The sequence below is a fragment of the Vespa velutina genome, chromosome 6, assembly GCF_912470025.1.
Source record: "Vespa velutina chromosome 6, iVesVel2.1, whole genome shotgun sequence".
Taxonomy (NCBI): Eukaryota; Metazoa; Arthropoda; class Insecta; order Hymenoptera; family Vespidae; genus Vespa; species Vespa velutina.
In genome coordinates this window covers 2,124,799-2,139,798 of record NC_062193.1, presented here as the reverse complement: position 1 = coordinate 2,139,798, position 15,000 = coordinate 2,124,799, and the positions used below count along the sequence as shown (strand labels likewise).

Below are 15,000 nucleotides of genomic sequence, written 5' to 3'. Positions count from 1 at the left end.
TTTTCACATTCCTCATTCTTTCTACTATTTAATCCTCCGTTGTAGTATTTGTTTGATTTTATCACCTTTTCTCTCTCTCTCTCTCTCTCTCTCTCTCTCTCTCTCTCTTTCTCTCTCTCTTTTTCTCCCTCTCCCCTTCTTTCTCTTCAACTATCGATCTTTTTCATCTCTCCTAATTCGAAGGAAGGGGACACATTGATGGTTTCAAACAATGTCAGATTTCTCGACCATTTATTATCGCTTTTCTTGGATGATTGCGAGCACATACAATTGGGAAAACTTTTCGAAGTAGATATTGTTTGAGTTAATGTGATTCGCGATTGAATTTCTTTTCTTTCTACTACTTAATTTTATTTTTCCTTTTTTCTATTCTTTTTCCTTTTTTTTTTTATCACTACTATTGATAACTAATATCGAATAACTAATATACTCGTCAATTCGCACTTTGGATTTCATTTTTAATTTTTTTTTCTAAATCGTGATAACGTGATTTCGGATAACAAAATGGAAGATGTAGTATTTCTACATTATAGATATATACGTCAATACATACATACATATTTATATATATATATATATATATATATACATACGATACTTTGTTCTTGAGAAAGGTTTCGAATGGCCCCCTCCTTCCGTTTTCGAGACACAGAGTTTCCCCTTTTTACCTACTCCCCGAATGCTCTTAAATTCTTTCGACTCTTGACGAGAGGGTGTATACCACTTGCACCTTTTCGACGAATTCAACGGAACTTGACACCCAAGTCACGAAACCATCTGTTACAGTTCCGCTGGAAGTTTCACCTACGAAGCTTATATTTATTCACGAGGGAAGAAAGAAAGAAAGAAAAAAAAGAGAGGGAGGGAGGGAGGTAGAGAAAGTGAGAGAGAGAGAGAGAGAGAGAAAGAGAGAGAGTGAGAGAGTGAGAGTCGATCTCAGTGGTTTCACAAAAGATCTTTTCCTGAAATTCTTTGATCCTTTTATCTGAATCTCATGCAATGCCACATATTATAGGATTTTTTCTTTCTTTTCTCTCTCTCTCTCTCTCTCTCTCTCTCTCTCTTTTTTTTTTAATTCCTCTTATTCTTTTCTTAATAAAAAGTAAAAGAAAATAAAAAAATTATGACACATTTCTTTTAGTATAGATATTTATTACGAATATAGAAAAAAAAGAATATAGAATGATGTATTACAATGAAGTATTTGAATATGATATATACAATCTATTGATTCTAATTGATATTTTTATTTGCACTTATAAATTAATAGCGATTTTAAATGCATAGTAACGACGGTCACGGAGCGTTTAATTAAACGACAGCCGTTTATTTATTCAGTTCATGGTGGTTGTAATGTTTGTATGGAGGTATAGTAGTAAAAAGGGGGACGATGACTTCATAAAATTCTTCGACCCTTCGTAATTGATCCGGAGAATTAACGACAGCTTGAACGGAACCAGGGCGTTTGATTTCACTAGCTGCTGACAAAGAATGACAGAAATTAATCGTGAATGAGATGTCAGAAAATGGAATAAAAAAGAGAGTAAATAAAACAGTAAATTACATACTTTCTTTTTTTATTTTTCTTTCTTTTTTTTTCTTTCCACCGCATATTGTTTTTGTTATTTCAATATTTAAAACGAACGTACAAATGAACGTAACGAAATGTTCTTTCAATTTTAATTGAATTTCTTCATTCTTAAATAACAATAAAATCATGATAATAAAATAATATATTAAATTGACATTATCGTCAGTTTTATATTTAAACGAAAGAAAAATTACAAGGATATTTTAATATTTTAAAGAGAGATAAATGTAATAAAAAATGTAAGAACAGTAATAATAGTAGCAACTTTGATGCCCCAAAAATAGTTATTTCTTTTTAAGCTTCGTCGGAGGGTCACGTTGTTGTTTGCACGGTGCATTGTATAGGTGATCCTTCGAGATAAGCGAAATACTGGCACGTGACCCAACAACCTTTCTCGAGATGCAATCGCATGTCCTCACGTAAGTACATACATACGTGGATGGACTTGGTTACTACGTGCGGTACGATCGGTTCTGAATAAACGATGCGTTACAACACATCGCTCCTCCGTTCTGCGTTTTAACGCTGATTTACGTAGAAGAGTTTCGTACACATAGGTATGTATACTTGTAGATAAAGAGTATGTTTACGCATGTAAATACATTTGAATAGAAACGTTTAGTTTTAAATTCGTTGTGTCGTTCGTTAGAATTGATTTTAATTTTTTCTTTCTTCTTTTTTTCATATTTTCTTTATTTTTTTTCTTTTTTCTTTTTCTTTTAAGCAATATATTATAGCACGTGAGGTCTCTAATATCATATGGGAATGGTAAAATCTAAAATGAAACTAAAGTGATAACCATCGGATTCTTGTCTTTTCATAGTAATGTGTAAATATTTATGCGATTTTACTCCCTCCTTTCTACGATTCCTCTTCCCACCTTTGCTATGCAGTTCCGTAAGAAATCTTTATTATTTTAGAGGGTGCGGTGTGTAAAGCCACGTTCGTTCGTTGAGTGTGAAATCACTTTGCTCTTTCTCATTTCCAGGAAGGAAGAAGGAAGGGGAAAGAGATAGAAATAAAGTGCGAGATCGAAACAAGAGAAGATCTTCCTATACCCCGATCCTCATCCCCTCCGCCCAGGAAGGGCGGAGAAAGAGAGGAAAAAATCAAATGGAATGATTTACGACTTGCATACCATCGTTTCTTCGATTCTACAAGTTTTTTGTTTTTTTTTTCTATCTGGTCGTTTGTTAGCACAAACTTTTCCAAGTGTTGTAGCATAATCATGAGACACTTGCACTCGGCTATTTTTGAAATCCTTTATCACGCGAAATCTCTCTTTGTTTTCCAATTTGCCTTTCTTTCTTTCTTTCTTTGTTTCTTTGTTTCTTTTTTCTTTTATTTTTTATTTGTTTTTTTTTATTCTTTTTCCTTCTCCCATGTACATTTTATCCACGAACTATTCCCGGGAAGAAGACAAATTTCAGAGAATAATAAGAGAGAAGGAGAGAGATTAATTTTTCCGAGGAAAAAAGGAGTCTCCAAACACAAGAGGCTTCATTCCCCTCTCCCTTCTCATACTTGCTTTATGCTCTTTTTTAAAATGCGACCGTAAGTCCTGGAGAGTAGAGTTTTAAAGCTGTCAAACAAAGAAGTAGAAAGAGAGAGAGAGAGAGAGAGAGAGAGAGAGAGAGAGAGAGAGAAAAAGAAAAGAGCTCGTTGAATGACATAAGTATTTGTAAAGTGAATCGATGAATGAAAAAGAAACGCATAGATGAATGAAATAGATCTGTATACTTTCGTAATACTTCTAAATAATACCATTAAATAGAGTAGTTATTAATAATCGAATTGTAATTAAAATGTATTACTATTTAATATATGATCTTATGTTGTAGAATAAGAGAAATGATTCAATAAACTGTTCATATTTTAGTCGCAATCGTTATTTATAAAATTTTATTCATAAATAGAATGTATTTGCAAATCCTTTTAGTAGTATTCTAAAGTAGCAGTATTTATATACTTATATACTTTTAGCAATATTCTAGCAAATATATGCACGTAGGAGGGACAAAAAGAAAAAAAGAAAAAAATAGACGAATATATATTTGCAGCAAACGGTTTGGAAAAATTTTCAAGTTATTTACTGCTTCCCGATACGTAATTTCCACGATATTTTTCTCCTCCCCTCTCTATTCCCCTTTCTCTTATTTTCTTTGAAGTACTTCGAAGTATTATATATTCCTTCTAACAACATACATGGCTATTTCTCTCTTTCTCTCTCTTTCTCTCTTTCCCTCCCTCTCTCCCTTTCCCTTTCCCTCTATACTTTTTGAAGGCGAAAAATATTATTCACAGAGAATTATAACTCGCTCGTTACGTACTTAAACCTCATGAAACGCTAACACGACACTCGACAAAGTCGCGCGGGATGTTTCGACATGTGCTTTCGATAAAATTATAGCAAATATTACAGGACGTATCCTTCTTTCTTTCTTTCTTTCTTTCATTCATTCTTCTTTTATTCTTTATCCCTATGCTTTGACTTTCCATCTCCCGAAGTACGCCATTTTTAGAACGTCATTCTCCGATTTCTTTTCCACTTGACTACTACGACTTGAAGAAATTCTTTTCTTCATATACTCGTATATACGTAAATACGTACATATATATGTATATATACATTTATATATAACACATCTATCAACCCTTTTATATGTTTTTCTTGAAGCAGTTACCAAAGGATTGAACAGGGTGAAGCATAGAAATTTGAAGAATGGAGGAAAAAGATAAAGTGGGATGGAGAGGGGAGGAAAAAGAGAGATGCATCGCGTGTTCAGAAAGGAGGGTTCGTTATTGGAATAGGTCGGAAAGGTTGGGAGGACGCGGGAGTGGAAGAGTTGGTGGTGAAAATACAAAAGGAACGTACGTAATAAATCGACAGCTAGAAAGATACTCGCAGTTCGTTCAGGAAAGCCCTTTGCGTGTAAACACGATAGACATCGGTATATTGGTAAATACACGTATATAGACTCGTATATACGTACACACATACATACATACATACTTACGTACGTACGCATCTATGGTATGTGAAGAACTTGTGTTGTGCGGTTTAGGATAGGAAAGGAAAATAAAAGTCAGGAAACGGTCGCGTGGCATCGAGCTGAACCGAATCGACGAATGACAGGAAGACTCGATGAAATATTAGTGGCATAACGCCGAAGGTGGAGAAAACTCGCATACACATCTCTCTCTCTCTCTCTCTCTCTCCTCTCTTGATCTCTCTCTCTCTCTCTCTTTCTCTCACTCTCTTTTTTCTTTCTCTCTATTCTCATTCCTTCCTTGGGTTAGCTCGTGTTTGTTTGCTGCGCACGTCATCCATCGTTCATTCTCGATAGATTCTACGGACTTCGTCGTATTTCTCTTTCTATCTAGAAATGTCCATTCTATTGGCGGTTATACTCCCGTTATCGTTTGTTTGTATTCACCAGTAACAATATATTTATTTTTATATAATAAGAAATTTGCTTGAATGGCATGTGTGCGTGTGTGTGTGTGTGTGTGTGTAGATACATATGAATCAATAAAGTTGTTTTCTTTTTTTTTTTCATTTACATGTTATATACCCAATAATATCTTTAAGAACAAAGAAGAAAATTTTACATTTTAGATAAAGCGGCAAATGAATCAATATTGATCATTAATAATTTTTCTTTAAGCTGTTATTTATTAGATCTAACTATTTTTATACACTTTTAATCAATATATCAAAAATATCGATATGTAATAAAAGCTATTCGATATAAATAGGTTTCCGTTATTATAAATACTGATCAAACAATTAATAGCTGTTTTTTTTTTTGAGCGTTCATTTTTTTCATTATTCTAAATACTTACGTTAAATGTTTAATAATTGGAAGAACGATAGATAAGTCGATTTCTTTTATTATTTTTCTTTCTTTCTTTTTTATATCCATATATTTGACAATAACCAAGTAAACGTTCTTTTCGATCGACCTTCGGATATAGATGATAATTTCGATACTCGAAATATACGACGAAATATCTTATCGAGAAGATATCGTAAGTTGCTCTCTTGGAAGATCCGAAGAAAGTATAAATAAATGGACTAGCGTGTATCTCTTTTCTTCTCCCTTAGTGGAATTACGGATATGAAGACGATAGAAGATCAGCAGGGCACTCCAGAAATGGAAGTTGTACTATCCTGTCTCAATCGTGGGATACATAAAATCTATAACGGCTCTCGGATCGAAGCATGAATGGAATCGATCTTACGAGGCGATAAGGGAGGAATGGGCCTCATGCACATCGTTCTGCGTGATTTTTCGAAAATTCTACAACGTAGTAGTTTTGAAAGGGAAGAACGAAAGTAGGTAAAATGAGAAAAAAGCGGAGAGGATTCACATCCTATCCCTTCCATCCTTCTACACTTCTTTTTTTCATTTTATTTCTCCCTTACGAATGAATGTACGTACAACGGAAGACGAGATTCATCCCGTCGTTGGTTTTCGTCTTTATTTCTGAACAACGAAAAAGACCGTCGACTTTCTTCGAAGTGCTTGTTTCAGAAGTCATAACTTTTATACGCTTTGGCCTTTCATTGTATATCGCTATATCGCGAAAAAAAGACGAGAAGAAAGTTGAAAAAAAGAAAATCGCGAAAGGAAAATTGGCTGAATAAATATTACAAAAGGTTACTCGTATTTCGCAGTGCTATATGCTCATTTAATGCGAATAGAAATAGTAATAATAATTAAGAATTTCAATAATTAAATTTTTAGATTACGTTGTTTAAATATTGATGCATAAAGAGAGAAAGAGAGAGAGAGAGAGAGAGAGCGAAGATTTATTAAAAAAAGAAAAAAAAAGCAAGAAAAAAATACCTAATTATGAATTGTTAATAATTTTTATTCGAGAAACGTTATATCGGGAAAAAGTTAATTACTTTTCGATAATAGTTCATTATTGTAAAAAATAAATCGAATAGAGTTGACTGAGATGAAAAAGAAAGGTTGGTATGTATATAAAAAAAAAAAAAAAAGAAAGAAGTAAGGAGTGAAGGTAGAGCGAAAATCTAGACGAACGTGCATAAATAACTATTGGTTATCGGGTACGTATATCTATTCGGTATAGCCAGATGTATTGATAATCGAAACCAAAAGCCGAACCGATGACAAATGCTTTTATCATGTGCCGCCACCTCACGACTGTTGCAACACGCTGTCGGTCCGTAAATAATTCGTGGTTTTCACGTACATCCGATTTTCAGAAGTTAGTTTCTCTTCTCGAAGTATCGTTAATAAAATATCCCTACTTACGCCTATATAGAATAATATGCGTAACTAGTATATCATTTTTTTTTTTTTTACAAACGTAGAATGACTACTATGAGTAAATCTGTTTTAATGTCTGGGTCCGATATAATTGAATAAATTATAAATATATAATTATGATCAGATGTCATATTTAATGATATGTTGTTTCTTTTACATTTTTTTTTTTTTTTTTTTTTTTTTTTTTTTTTTATACCGACTTTACATGGGTCACACGTAGTATATAAATTCACAATTATCTATACGATAAAAGAAACATATAATTACTTCCTTTTACAAAGAGATCATTCTTCTCCAGTATTTGTCTTTTCAAGTTAAACGGTCATTGAAATCTCGAAAATCACTAGAGACACTTGCCAGACGTTCGGTCCTTCTTTCTCTTTTAATAAGAGCCTCCGGATGTAGGTTTCAGAAACGAGACAAATCTTCGCATTTATATTCCCTCTTGAGCCTTGGTTCGTAGACAAGGTGAATTCGTCGTTGCTTTTAAATGATCCTTTTACTTTTGCCGAAGAAGAGGAACAAGAAGAAGAAGAAGAAGAAGAGGAAGAGGAAGAAGATGAAGATGAAACAGTAAGAGGAGGTGGGAATCAAATGAGCGGTGGGTAATTAAGCAGATTTGGGCACTCTCGAATACGAGATCTTTTCGAGTAGAAGAGAGAAAAGAAAAGGCTGAGATAGAAAGAAAAAACGAAAGGGTATTCAGCTCTCTCTCTCTCCTCTCTCTCTCTCTCTCTCTCTCTCTCTCTCTCTCTGCGGTGTGTCTGTATGTGTGTGTCTTTCTCTTTCTTTCTTTTACTTCGTTTAAACCACGAAACCGCTTGGTGGCGATTAATTACAAGAGATTACGCCTTGCGATCAGACCGTTCGTTTCATAGCTCTTTTATAATTGTAGGCCTCTATTTATGGTTCTCTTTGTTTCTCCTTCTTCATTTGATTCTTTCTTCTTTTTTTTAATCTTTCCTTTGAAATTACACCAAATATTCTTTGTGTATAAAACGAGTTTATTGGGATATATCTACTTAACCAAAGTATATTTGTATATTATATTGTGATGGTTGGTAACTTTCGTATATCAGAGAATACAAATAGAAGCTAGACTAATAAGTTAGAATGCTAGTTCAAAGAAAAAAGAACATAGAGAGAGGGAAAGAGAGAAAGAGAAAGAGAGAGAGAGAGAGAAATTCAATGTAGTAACCAAACCAACATTTTTCGGGAATGAAAGGAACGACCTACTTGCTACTCAGAAAAGATAGGAAGTTTAAAGAGAAAGAATGATAGAAATAGAGGAAGGAAGGAAGGAAGGAAGGAAGGAAGGAAGGAAGGAAGGAAGGAAGGAAGGGGAAGGGTGCTAGGGAAGTTTCATACGGTGCATGAGAGTCACCGGTCCGAATGACGTTGCACAACAGGTACAATAGAGTTCGAAACGTGTATCAAAATGGTTCCCTCTAGCTCTTCGTTTATTGGATTATGGTGGAAATAACAGGAAGAATGTAGGAGAAAAGAAGATGCTTGTTCGTTTATATGTTCCATTTTTCCTTCACTATATTTTGCTCGTATATCTGTGTTGTACTCATTCATTCAAATGTATAATGTTTACTGCAGCCTGTAGGTATCGCTATACGTATGACTAGCAATTTACTTAGAAGTGCTTTTCATTGCTAACGCACGTGTCGTAGTTCATGGCTTTACTTTCTCTTTCTTTTTTTTTTTTCATTCTTCCTCAATGTGTATCTCTCTATGCAAGAGATGCCTTGGTTGCAATTTAACACAACCCAGACGCAACGGGAAATCGATCTGCAAAAAATGTCTGCTTTTTGTTTGTTTGTTTTTGTTTTTTTTTCTACATCTTTTCCTTTCATTCATAGCTTCCATCCTCTATCTATGTCTGTCTGCCTGTCCGTCCGTCCGTCTGTCCATCTGAATGTATGTATGTCTGCATGTATGTCTGTTTTCCTGACTGCCTATCTGTCTGCCTATCTATCTATCTATCCATCTATCTATCTATCTATCTATCTATCTATCTATCTATCTATCTATCTATCTATCTATCTATCTCTGTCTATCTATCTATCTACCTATCTCTATCTATCTATCTATCTATCTATCTATCTATCTATTTATCTCTTTCTTTCCTTCACCCGTTTTTCCCTGATGCTTTTACGTCCTACTTGAAATTTTCGTATTGACCTCCATATCATTCGCTTTAAACGCATACCTTTGTGCGGGTTCGTCGGTCCATGATACTATTTTGTGCACTAAATACCTAACGCGGGTACGACACAGATATTTCTCTTTTATCTTTCTTTATATTACTCTCTAAGTAATTGTCTACATCACATTCCTTCACTTTCTTAATTTTCAGCCTTCGGATATTTCTATTTTCATCGATCTCCTCTTCTTCCTTATCCTTTTATTTTTTAGATATATATATTTCTTCTTTATCGTAACGTAGATACGTAACGAACAACTATTATATACACTTATGTAATATTTTATCTTTTATTTTTTCTTCCCCTTTCATTCCTCCTCGGTACAGCTTGGAGCGCCATTTATCTCAGAGACCTCGATAATAATAGATGTCAATCTTTATATACGTCGATAAAAAGTATGATCTCTTACTATATTTCTTTTGTTTTCGTTATAAAACTTGAATGTTCTTTTCTTTTCTCTCTCTCTATCTCTCTCTCTCTCCCTTTCTCTCTCTCTCTCTCTCTCTCTCTCTCTCTCTCTCTCTCTGTCTGTCTGTCTTCTTTCTCTCTCTCGCTTTCCTTTCTCCTCTTTTTTAGGTATAGACAGATCACGATCCTATGTAAAGAATAAATATATAATTTTAGTTTATCATTACGAATCTAGAATTATAAGTACTATGTTACTTACGATGTTAGTTCGATTATACTCAAGAATTCAAAAGACGGTTCAACGTGTTTCCCATTATAAATGATAAATTTATCTCGTTAAAGAAAAGAATCGCGTAGTTAAATTCCACCGCGATACTTCAAAGGTTTTCAGCCGATGGCAATGCGCCGGAAAACTTGGGTTTATTTCGTTGTTAAAAAATTAGATTCCATTCCACAGTTCTGGATAGGTCAGAGTAGAAGTATCAAAGAAAGAGAGAGAAATGGAGACAAAGAAAGAGAAAGATACAGATGGAAACAGAGAGAAAGAGGTAAATCATCATTTTGATGATTTTAATATTTCGAATTTGTTTTCCTCTAGCCTGTTTTTTGTTCAAGCCTATTATTAAGTGCATTTATTAATTTTGTAAAAAAGAAGAGAAAGAAAAACTGGATTTCATCTCGGTTTTTATTTTTTCATTCTTCATTTTATTACTTTTTTTCTTCTATAATCGCTTTCGATCAGTAATCACGTGAATAAAACGATGAAAGGATAGGATCGATGAATACGAAAAAATTTGAATTGGTATTTTCATTTCTAGTTTCATTGTTTTTTCATACAAAAGCGTTTACGTTCTCTACATGTTCGTCGGAAACTCCGCATGGCGTCTAGAAGAGCGGAATAACGGAGTTCATGGCTTGGCATGCGATGAAGCAGAAATAGCTCGCGCTTATCGATGGTTATACACCGTGTCTTCGCATAGTTGACTCTTTTTTTCGTATTTTCTTTTTCTTTTTCTCTCTTCCCTATTCTTCCGACGTACTCTTGCATCCATATGCTGTGTAATGATTTTCAAACTATTCAAATACAAGTAATTTCCTTTTATCTTTTATATTTTAATTTTTGTTTCTATTTATTATTTTTTTATCTTTCTGTTAAAGATAAATCTCCCTCTTTATCCTCCATATTTTTGTTGAAATATTATCATTTCACGATTTTATTCCCATGAATTTTGTTTCGTAACAAGTTAAAGCGATTGTGCTTGCGCATGCATGTCGAATAAACTTGATATAATTGAACAAAAATGATATTTGAAACTTTTGAAAAATAATATTTTGATTTTAAATAATAATTGAACAAAATTCTACCGTTCCAATGTAAATTTGTAATTAAATATATTAATACAGTAAATATATTTAATTCGAATTCAAAGGATTCTCTTTCTTTTTTCTTTTTTTTTTTTTTTTCTTTTTTAATATTTTTACAAAATCATATCGTCGAATATGCACAAATTCGTAGTATGAATACCACTGTCGTGTGCGTTAGTAATATAAAATCCACGAGATTAAAGGAGGAAGAGCAGCGTGGATTTTATGGGATAGATGGGGAAGCGCGAATATCAACGGGATGCCTCGTTTCGAGAGTACATCATCGGGTATCTATCTGGTTTGATCGAACATCGGCCCAAAGTGATCCGTCGCCTCGTAGATTTTTTTATTTTTTTTTCTTTTTTTTTTCCGGACAAAGGGTTCCGTAATCCTCTAACACGACAAATTTTTACAAACTCGCGTACGTATATAACTCCATGTATCCTATAGATCATGTTAGAAACGACGTTCACCAGGATTTTCGTGGTATCGAATTTTTTTCTTTTCTTTCTTTTTTTCTCTTTACCCAATTTGCACATTTCCAGCTTCAAAAATACATATATTATATATTTGGTCGTTATAGTAGACAGGAAAGAGTGAGAGAGAGAAGGGGGAGTTCAATATCGCGCACTATTTAACGCTGATCGATTGGTTCGAACGTTCTTTTTTCACTGTTATTTAAAATCAAGGAATATTATCAGAGTTCTGAATTTTGTTTTGTTTTGTTTCTTCTTGCTTTTCTTTTTTATTATCTTTTTTGCTTTCCTTTTTTTACTTTCGGTTTTAAGAGGAAGTTGTTAGGCAGTAACAATTTTGTCATGAAAAATTTTCAGAAATGCCATTATTATTTTTTTTTCGTCGTCTTGCTTGTCAGCGAAAAAAACTAGGTTATACGCACGTGTATGAAACAGGCGAGAACTGATGTCACGGACGAAGCTGAATTTCATTACTCATGCTACGTTTCGACGTGCGATTATATCCCAGAAAGTACTTGTGATGGCAAACTCAAAGTCCCTGATGGTTGTTTCTCTCTCTTACTCTCTTACTTGCTCTCTCATACTCTCTCTTGATAGCCGTCAAGTCCTCTTACGTACCATCGATTTTCCTTCCAAATTTCATACTAATAGTCTCTATTCTCTACAAGCTTAACCAGAGCATAATTTAGGCAATTAACATGTTTAATGTCAGGCTATTTTCACGTGATTTTCCATTCAAGCCGTATGGGCTATGAATGGTTTACTTTATTGCTTTTGTTTTGTTCTTTTTTATTATTTTCTTTTTTTATAAACGTCTATAAAACATGAGTTATGATATGTATAAACTTGAAAAAGATAATTATTGAAAATTAAGAGAAAAATATAAATATATGATACATGCCATAAACGTGCAATATATAATTATTATTGTTAATTAAAAATGTTTTTTCATCATTTCCTGACATCCAACTAATCTTTTCGAAAGTAATTGTTCCATATAATAGTAAATAATATTTGAGAAAATAGTTTAATGGACTGTCGAATATCCATGCCGAATGTTTCGGATAATAAAAACTATTATTTTATATTTTGAAATCAGATCAGACTGATTGATATAATCTTTTAATCATATCATATTGCTATTTATTATTTGGTGTTGTTATCACCGCCTTATAATAATAATAACAAAATAATAATTGATATTAAAAACACATTTTTAAAGAAACGATTGATAACTTGAAGATAATATCAGCACGTTCTCTTCTTATGAGTCGAAAATTGTCCACCGCGTTGCATCAACCATCGAGATCTCGTGTTGTGAAAGAAAATTTCATTATATACGATAATAAATACATTATATACAGTTTATAATATTACGAGGCATTTCACGATCATGTTTCATTTCATCATAAAATAATTACAAGCGGCCTCAATGGAAAATTCGCACAATGGATCACCAGAGACGGTAGATGTGTTGTGGCAAGGGGGAAGGGAGGTGACCGATCATAAACAGACGCGACATTCATGTGTAAACTAAACCATGTTTGTACTACGATGAATCGTCATACCTTCGTCGAAAGATATGAAAGAAGAAATCATTTGGTAGCGACAATCGATCTTTCTTCATACTTTCATTCACATCAATTTTTAATTGCCACCTGGAAATTGATCGTTCGCGGAATATACATGTGCAATATCGAGACTCGTTAATCTACACCAGAAACAGGAGATACCAATCTGAATTTTACTTCTGAAGTACCATTCCCAGCTGCTAATGGAAAACGTCGAACGTTTTCATTTGGGAAAGAATCGCTTATCATTCCTGTCGATTTCATCGTGAAAAGGTCTCCATTTTGCTTGTTCCTTTTTTCTCCTCCTTCCCTTCCTCCCTTTTTCGCTCACTCCTTCGCTCCCTCCTTTCTTCTCTTTCTCCTCTCTATCCCGTCATTTCCTATTCTATCTGTGGTGGTATTCCTATCCTCGTGGAATTTCGATGTTCTCCAAAATAGCACGAATATTTTCGAGACAATAAAAAGACGAGAGTGTTTTTGGACGAGCCGTTTTTGTTTAACCTTTTACTTGTGCTTCCCTCTTTCGCTCTTTCTCTTTACTTCTTTTTCTCTCTTTCGAGATTATTTCTGTTCAACTAAAACGACATTCGCGACGGTAGGAGAAAGAATGCTAGGGAAAATGAGGACAAGGGATGCATGAGAAGAAATACTGCACATCGTTCTATTGGAATGTCGAAGATGCATTATACCAGGTGGTGGCTGCACTTCGATTTTTTCTTACGAAATTCAAAAAGAACTCCAGCGTATTCCTTTTTTCGTTCCTTTCTTAATCATTTTTTTGTTTTTCTCTTTTTTTTTTTTTTAACTTTCTCGAAGCAAAGATATTTTTTTAATTGTGTCACGATATTGACATAAATATATTTTATTTAATATTAGAAAGAAAATTAATCTTTCGTCGAATCATCAAAATCGAGATCATCTTTAAACACAATGAAGAAATAGATAAAATAAAAACAAAAATATTATAATAGATTTACGTATATCGGTTAGAATGAAATATTCTGGGGCAGGAGGGAGGAGGGGACTGAAAAAAAAAATAAAACGTTTCCCATCCATTTTTGTGTAATATCCAAAATGGTTGGTTACTCTCCGAGAGCGAAATTTTCTTTAATGCAGCGAAATTTTCAGCTGGCAGCGAGAAGTCGTTTGAATGAACGCCCTCGAACTATGGCTATACGAGAATGGACATTGTGCAAGCGTTATGTTCCGCTTATGAACGTGGCTAATTTTCCTCGGTAACACAGTACTGTAATGCTTTCGTTTCATTTTAAATTCGAATTTTCGATCGCCAATGGAATTAAGCTTAATTGTTTTAGCCGTTGTTAGCGTTCGATTAAAATTACAGAATTACAGGGAGCGTCGTTCGTTCATCGAGGTTTAATTGATTCAATCGGTTCAATCGGCTAATTCCGGCCGACGAACGAGTTAGTCGAATCTGATACCGATTCGAAGAAAACATACTCGTGTATAGGAACATATAGTGAAATGAAATATCATAATGATTTCTCTTGAGAAAAGTACTCATCGATATATTGGCTGGAAATCATTTTCCAATTTATATTTTTCTTTTATTTCTTTTTTCGTTTTTTTTTTATTTTCCTTTTTTTTCATTATTAGCACCGTAAAAAAGAAAAGATATATCGACGAAAAAATAAAAAAAAATAAATAAATAAATAAATAAAAAAAGAAATAAAAAAAAAAGAATGGAAAACAAATATTTATTTTATTTAATTAAATTTATTTTTTTTATTTAAAAGAAAATAAAAACACAAGAGAAATGAACGGTGCGATATTCTTATTAAGATTTATTTACCGATCAAATAATCATAGACAAAAGTAAACATAGCAATTATTGTTCCAAAGGTATTTGCCCGATAACAAAAAAATTCTCTATCTAAAATATTTTCCTACGATTTCTAGCGGCAGTTCGGTTATTTGCGAACACGCTGTTTATGTTTTGAGTCTGGAAATTAGCCGTATGAACATACCAATGTTCATGATTAAAAAATCGAGAGAGAGAGAGAGAGAGAGAGAGAGAGAGAGAGAGAGAGAGAGAGAAAGAGAGAGACACAC

The 15,000-nt window shown here is 33.5% G+C and overlaps 2 protein-coding genes across 5 annotated transcripts in view; one reads left to right on the top strand and one right to left on the bottom strand.

Annotated features, from left to right (window-relative positions):
- Positions 1 to 15,000, top strand: part of LOC124950027 — a 129,424-nt gene that overhangs the window by 50,775 nt on the left and 63,649 nt on the right. The window lies entirely within an intron of this gene.
- LOC124950028 overlaps positions 1,460 to 15,000 on the bottom strand; it is a 128,574-nt gene continuing 115,033 nt past the window's right edge. The window contains exon 4 of the mRNA XM_047496102.1: positions 1,460 to 1,478. Coding sequence (XP_047352058.1) covers positions 1,475 to 1,478 — 4 coding nt within the window. The 3' untranslated portion in view covers positions 1,460 to 1,474. The remainder of the gene's footprint in view (positions 1,479 to 15,000) is intronic.